Source organism: Bidens hawaiensis, unplaced genomic scaffold (assembly GCF_021521415.1).
Source record: "Bidens hawaiensis isolate Kalapana, Puna unplaced genomic scaffold, B.hawaiensis_p1.1 tig00033042_1, whole genome shotgun sequence".
Lineage (NCBI taxonomy): Eukaryota > Viridiplantae > Streptophyta > Magnoliopsida > Asterales > Asteraceae > Bidens > Bidens hawaiensis.
Window position 1 is genome coordinate 152636 of NW_027505272.1, and position 7362 is coordinate 159997.

Here is a 7362-nt window from a genome sequence, read left to right on the forward strand (position 1 = left end):
GCTTTATAATTGCATGACAGTACCTTTTGAGCTGTGAAAAATAGTCCGCACCCCGGCATCTCGTCTTAGGTTGAGATGTGACAATTATCTTTCATTATAATTCGCTATTATGAAAAATGTAATTACCACTTATAAAATGATGCATATAATTTAAAACCATTTAATTTATTTTGATGAAATAAACTGATTTAATATGTTTATTATTGTTTGAAGTCTCGTGAGTTTCTTCTCTTCTCCTATCTATATATAAATCACTTAAAATTATTATCACTAGTTTCCACCGAGATCCAGCGAAGCGTGAAAAACTTTTGTCGTCTGACTCGTCAGCGGCGAAGACGGCATTGGTCTTACAATACAAATGGCCGATCAATTACTAATCGCTTCTGTATTCGCATCCGTTATCGGATTCATATTAATATACGCATTCTTCGTTCTCAAAACTGCTCGCAAAGCTCTTCCAAATCCATCACGAGTAACAACCACCAAAACAATCAGCATCAATGGTCAATGCAGATCTGAAGACGACGCTGACGTCATCGTCGTTGGAGCCGGTGTTGCAGGTGCTGCTCTCGCTCATACTCTCGCCAAGGTATAATATTATTGTTCCTTTAATATGTTATTTTATTTCAATTCGATCTAATTTTTATTTACAAGTGTTTATTAGCTAAAATAATAAGTTATGATGTGATTGACTTCATATTATGCGTGTAATATTGACTTCTTTGTAATTTTGTGTGTTGTGGAAGCAATTGTTTATTATGTAAACAGTATAGTAGCATGTTTGAATTGGCCGGCCAATAAGAAAGTAATAATACGAATAAATTAGGGCTCACAATTCCTGACCTCTTTAAGACACAATTAAATCTGTAAAAGGAACAAGTGCACTAAGTAATTTTACATATTTTTTTTTAATAATTGAAATTAGAAGGCCAGGCTCCATCATTTGATATGAGAATATGATATATAAAGTAGTTAAAAGAGTTGTATTCATGTTTGATACTTGCGTCGTCATTGACCTGTTAAACACACGATAAGATCTGTTTTGCCAGCCCTAGATACTCTTAGTGAAAGCCAAATAGCTGGAAACTTTAGCTGGCAACAATTATCAATTCAATCTGGCATAAGAAGTTAAGAACTAACTGTAACACTCACCGACAGTTAATTTCATACCGTCCAAACTTATGGCCTTTTGTCCTCACTTTATAATATTTATATTTAAGAAATGTGTTTTGGGGACTTTGTGATATCAGACTACTGGTTCTTTGTTGAATTATACAAACAAGAATTCTTTCATTGACATTGTACATGCCAACAGTAACAACGAATGAGACGGTTTTTTGTGTATGGGTTATTGATTTTGATTTGTTTAACTGTGCAACTTATGTTTGGTAATGCTTTGGATTGTAGGATGGGCGCACGGTGCTTGTAATTGAAAGAGACCTTTCAGAGCCTGATCGAATTGTTGGTGAACTGCTTCAACCAGGCGGTTATCTCAAACTGATTGAGTTGGGATTAGAAGGTAAATAGTGAACAATCGTTAAAGCTTTAGTTGAATCGTTGATGATTCTTTATATTTATATATCTTTTCTTTTAATGCAGATTGTGTTGAACATATTGATGCTCAAAGGGTTTTCGGATATGCACTTTTTAAGGATGGAGAGAATACTCGGCTATCTTATCCTTTGGAGAACCTTCATGCCGATGTGGCAGGCAGAAGCTTTCATAATGGTCGATTTATACAGAGAATGCGGGAGAAAGCCTCATCACTTCCTAAGTTTGATTTTTTCTTTCTATTCATAACTAGCATTTGCTTTAATGACAATTGCATTAATGCTACACATTTATAGTGTTCAATTACAGCAAGGAACAGTCTCATCTCTTCTTGAAGACAATGGGACTATTAAAGGTGTGATGTACAAAACTAAAACTGGAGACTTAGTTAAAGCATACGCACCTCTAACCATTGTATGCGATGGTTGTTTTTCAAACTTAAGAAGCTCTCTTTGCAATCCTCAGGTAATGATAACTTCCAGCTTATCATATACTTACTGTAACTGTTGATTTTAGTGAAACCATTGACATGATAATGTATGCATAGGTGGATGTGCCCTCATGTTTTGTTGGTTTGATATTAGAAAACTGTCAATTACCATACGAGAACCACGGGCATGTTATATTAGCAGACCCGTCTCCCATTTTGTTTTATCGAATCAGTAGTACTGAAATTCGATGTTTGGTTGATGTACCTGGTCAAAAAGTGCCCTCACTTTCAAATGGTGATTTATCCAAGTATTTGAAGACCTTCGTTGCTCCTCAGGTATCATTACATTACAACTTTCTTCTTCTGTTATTATGACAACATAGAATGCCCGTATAATCGGATACTTCCCAAAATATGAATATTGCTACTTCATATTCTGTTTCAGTGTTTGGATAAACATGGTCTGTTTCGTTTGATTATTTAGTGGTCAAATATTCAAATTTTGGGGGATGGGTTTTAGATTAATTGCAACAGAACTGTTTTAAAATCAAATTTTGGGTGATGATTTTTTCTTCTGATTATTTAGTTTTATATATAGTTTCAGTGTTATGGATAAACATGTGTTATGCATTCATTTAAGTTCGTGAATGTTTGTTTAATTACACCTGTTTGTCTTTATTCGTTTATGTTTAATTGTAGTCCTTTGTTTACGTTGTGCGTTTATATTTTATTAAATGCTTTCAGGATTATAGCTTTTTAATCTTGTTTTATTAATATTTTAGGCCTGATGTTCATTTTTTACTTTTAATTGGTGTTCGCTCATTATGTTCATTCTTCTATGTTCAGTTATGTTCGTTCGTTTGAGTTCATTACGTTGTGAACCATTCGTTTATGACATTAGCAAACAAACAAAAACGAACACAAACACACTGATTTTTCTAACGAACGAACACAAACAAGGAAAACTCGGTTGTTTAATTGCTCGTGTTCGATTGTTTGTTCTGTTAAAGTTAAATGAATTCCTTCGGTTCATTTACAAACCTAAACACATATGTTTGATCAGTGTATATATTAATTTGTTCATAACCATTTGACTATTACAACTTCAAGAAGCTTTTATCACTATAGTTTTATAAAACAAGATCTTAGTTATAGTTGGTTTATTATAAATAGATTCCTTCAGAATTGCAAGAAGCTTTTGTGGCAACGGTTGATAAAGGACATATAAGGACAATGCCCAATAGAAGCATGGCAGCTGCACCTTACCCAACCCCAGGTGCTTTGTTAATGGGTGATGCATTCAACATGCGCCATCCTTTGACAGGTGGCGGAATGACGGTAGCTTTATCTGATATTGTTGTTCTACGCAATCTCCTCATGCCTCTACATGATCTCCATGACTCGTATACTCTCTGCAATTATCTTGAGTCGTTTTACACTCTGCGTAAGGTTAGTTTTTTTTCATAATTCTTTTTATCGCATATCTTGATAGACTAGAGGACATTTGCTTATGAATCAGGCTTTTATATCGAACGGGTCAAAAAAAATAGTTAACAAGGACGCTGGTCAAATTGGGAGAATGTTATTCATAGTGTATGTAGGGCTGTTTATAAAGCTTGTGGCTCGCTCGAAAAATTCACTCGAAATGGGCCCGGTTTGTAAGCTTGAGCCAAGGTTTGCTTGGCTTGTGGCTCGCGTGTTGGTTTGTTTAAATTAAAGCCCAAACTTTTGTGTATATAATTACAACTTAAAACTGTATGGCGTTTTTTTATTTAAAAAAGTATTAAAAGTTCTCTTATATTTGAAAATTCTCTTAACAATAAAATTTTTCGTTTGGCTCATTCAAAAGTAAAGCCCAAATTTTAATATGTTTAAATTATAAAACTTTTAATATATATGGATTATGACATTTGTAGTTTATGACGAACCACGAGATGCCTTGAGCTTTTGACGAGCTGATTTGAAGCTCAACTTTTTTAGCTCGTTAAGATAGCCGAGCCGGGTTGGCTTGATTTGTTAATGAGTGGAGCTTGGGCTTGGTTGGGCTCATTTACAGCACTAAGTGTATGTTATTCAAAAAATTTGACTAGAAATAAAATAATATTATACTACATATTTTACACGCTTATTGTGGATAAAAAAGTGAAACATGGACAAATAATGAAATAAGTGTTTTGGTAAACTCGACCTTCCCTACCCTATTCAAACGTTCTAGAAAGTCACCAGCTCTGACCCGCACCCTTTATCCAACCTGCTCGACTCACTCAGTGATCGCCTCTAACGAGTAATATTTGTTTCTACAATGGCTTACTAAAATCTATGCTTACTGTTGTTGCAGCCAGTAGCATCCACAATCAACACATTAGCAGGAGCATTGTACAAGGTCTTCAGTGCTTCACCCGATGAAGCAAGACAAGAAATGCGAGAAGCATGCTTTGACTATTTAAGTCTTGGAGGTGTGTTTTCAAACGGACCCATATCTTTGCTCTCGGGCTTGAACCCTCGACCCTTAAGTTTAGTTGTACATTTCTTCGCGGTCGCGATATATGGTGTCGGCCGCTTGATACTTCCTTTCCCCTCCCTTAAAAGATTGTGGATCGGTGCACGATTGATCTCGGTTAGTATATCTTTCACTTTTGTTTTTTGCTTCAACTGTTGACCAAATTGGTTTACCTGGGTTATGTTTTATCTCAAACGGATCGAATCGATAGCCACAAAGTCTATTATAAAGCAAACAACTTTTTCTGTTGCAATATTGTTTTGTTTAAAGATATAGATTATTATTATAACATAATTGTTTTTGACATATACTTTATTTTTATATTGTAAAAGGAAAAATATATTTTGCATGGTCAACCTAACCCGCCTGGCTCATTTTGAACCGTTAAACCAACACATAGGGGCGTAAACTAGTCAAGCCCGCGCTCGACTAGGCTCAACCTCGGATTGTTTTAACTTACGAAAGCTCGAGCTTGGCTCGTTTCAAGCTTTTTTTTTAAATCTTGGCTTGTTTCAAGCTCGGCTCACGAATCTTTTTTCAAGCTCAAGCTCTACTCGTTTATTTTATATAAATAAGTTTATATGCATTTTCAATTATTTTTATATGCTTTATAATTATAACTTTTATGTTTAACATAATATAGGTCAATTAGTTATTTTTATCTTAATTGCATACATAATAAATATCATTATATAAATACATATTTAACACATTATATAAATATCATAAAATCAATAGGCGTGTTTAGGCTTGCGAGCTAGCTTGGGCTCTTTATTGAACAAACTTATTTTGAAGGCTCGAGCTTGTTTAAAGTCGGATCGTTTTGAGCTTTTAACTAGCCAGCTGGGCTCGTTTACATCCCTACATGTGATAAACATATTGATTAAAACGCAGGGGGCTTCTGGAATCATATTCCCTATAATAAAGACAGAAGGAATTAGGCAGATGTTCTTTCCTGCAACAGTGCCTGCATATTACAGATCTCCTCCTACTCAATGACCTACCTGCTTTTAGGAAAATAAAATATAAAAAAAATGAAAAAAAAAAAGTTGTGATAGTGTTGTCAATTCTTATTCTTTGTTTCTTTTGTTGGGTTTTCATTTGGTTTTGTATTGCATTAGACTGCTTATAAATCCTTTTTTTTTTCCTTTTTTTGTAATAAAATCAGTCTTTGTGTTTTTATATTCACTTCAAAATGGTTATTATGATAACAAGGCTAATCTACAAAGTGGTATGTGAACTATGTGATTTGTTAATGTACATACCACATACAGATGTCATAAATATGTATTGTGACCCATTAGTTGGGTATTGAGAATACTTAGGTGGCGTTAGTTTTTTCAGAAAAGGTTTTCCTGGCCTCTTCTGTCTGCCCCACGCAGACCACGCGTAGACATTGCCCTCTGCAGTCTGTTTGTTTTTTCGTAGACGTTTCATTAAAAAACGTCTGCACGTCCACTTCCTGGTACAGATATGGTCCAACCACTTCTTGCCTCTTCTTACACGCATTATTCATCAGACTTCTCTACTCCTCAACCCCTCATCTCATCTCATCTCCTCTCATTTCCTCTATCAAACCTAGCCACCTCCATCTACTTGCCGCCTCCGCCACCTACCCTAGCCGACCACCTCCTCCACCTACCTCCTGCCGCCCCCTCCTCCACCTCCCTTGGCCGCTGCATCTGCCACCTCTCATGGCCGCCGCCACCTCACCTAAAGCGGGTGCTAAGTACCGTAAGGCGGTTAATAAACCTGGGTAATTGAATTTGGTGATGGCGAATTTGTTGATTACTAATAATAAGCTTGAACAGAGAGTGTACCCGATTACGAGACTGGTGGTGGTGTAATGGTGTTTTGGGACTGCCATTTGGGGTTGGATTTGGGTTTCTGAAATGGATTTTGGGTGGATTTGGATTTGGGTGAGTGGATGATTGGATTTGGTGGGTTTGATTGGAGATTCTTGTTATTAGTTTTGTAGTTTTTTGTTAATTTTGTTAAATTGTTATTAGTTTGTAGAAAGTTTAGGTTTGATGAATTATTGTTATTAGTTTGTATTTGAAAAAAGTTTGTAGCTTTTTGTTAATTGTTAAAGTTTTTTTTTGTTAAATTTCAGTTTATTTTAGCAATCTGCAGACGTTAAAAAACAAACAGTCTTCTTGTTGCAGACTGCAGAGGTTTGGTCAACTTCTTCTGCTACATATGTTTGCAAATGTGGTCCGCAGACTGCAGACATTTTACCTCTGAAAAAACAGACACCACCTTAGTAAACGTTGCCAATAGTAAACTATTGGTTGACTTATGAACACCATTTTGATAAACGGGTCAAGAATGTTGTCAAATAACTCTTGAAATGGATATTGAGCATGCATTGGTGAGAGAATCTATTGGTAATACAACCACTATTCAACAGAATGTATGTTTCATGTGAGGAGAATTCTATTTATCAAAGAATGATGAGTTATAGAATGATTTAATGAGAATTAAATGAAGATGGAAGAATCAAGTAAGAAAATAAAATTATGTGACTTCGAATAGTTACATGATTTATGTGCTGTTGATGTTGCATATTGAGCTTTCTTGGTCGTAGGTGCTTAGGAATGGAATTATGTGTGCAAATGCGCATTTTAAGATTTAAAAGGTGCATAATGCACTCAATGGTGTATGGTACGTCGTCGGTACAACAAGTACACCAATTGAAGCTGTATACGGTATCAAATACACCAAACAAAATGTGAAGTGGCGTATGAAACACCGGTTAATTTAAAAAAAAACAAACATTTATTTTATAGTTTTAGGTTGTTTTCTCATTGGCTTAATCTTTAATCTCATTAGTTATTACTATGGCCATGGAGTGAGGTTCGAAGGTTCAGTGAATTACACG

At 35.3% G+C, this 7362-nt stretch overlaps 1 protein-coding gene across 1 annotated transcript; it reads left to right on the top strand.

Moving 5' to 3' along the window:
* The first annotated feature begins 262 nt into the window (after positions 1-262).
* On the top strand, positions 263-5591 carry LOC143612021 (squalene monooxygenase SE2-like). The gene is made up of 8 exons (XM_077086105.1): positions 263-589; positions 1408-1519; positions 1600-1774; positions 1848-2016; positions 2099-2317; positions 3155-3430; positions 4320-4598; positions 5376-5591. Exons 1-8 carry the CDS (start codon positions 359-361, stop codon positions 5478-5480), a joined length of 1566 nt encoding a protein of 521 aa, XP_076942220.1. The 5' UTR covers positions 263-358; the 3' UTR covers positions 5481-5591.
* Positions 5592-7362: the final 1771 nt, after the last annotated feature.

Excerpts from the sequence above, each read along its gene's own strand:
- LOC143612021 (XM_077086105.1), top strand. The coding sequence starts at position 359 with ATGGCCGATCAATTACTAATCGCTTCTGTATTCGCATCCGTTATCGGA. Across the intron at positions 2,017-2,098 it reads GCTCTCTTTGCAATCCTCAG|GTGGATGTGCCCTCATGTTT; the intron begins GTAATGATAACT and ends ATGTATGCATAG. Across the intron at positions 3,431-4,319 it reads CGTTTTACACTCTGCGTAAG|CCAGTAGCATCCACAATCAA; the intron begins GTTAGTTTTTTT and ends CTGTTGTTGCAG.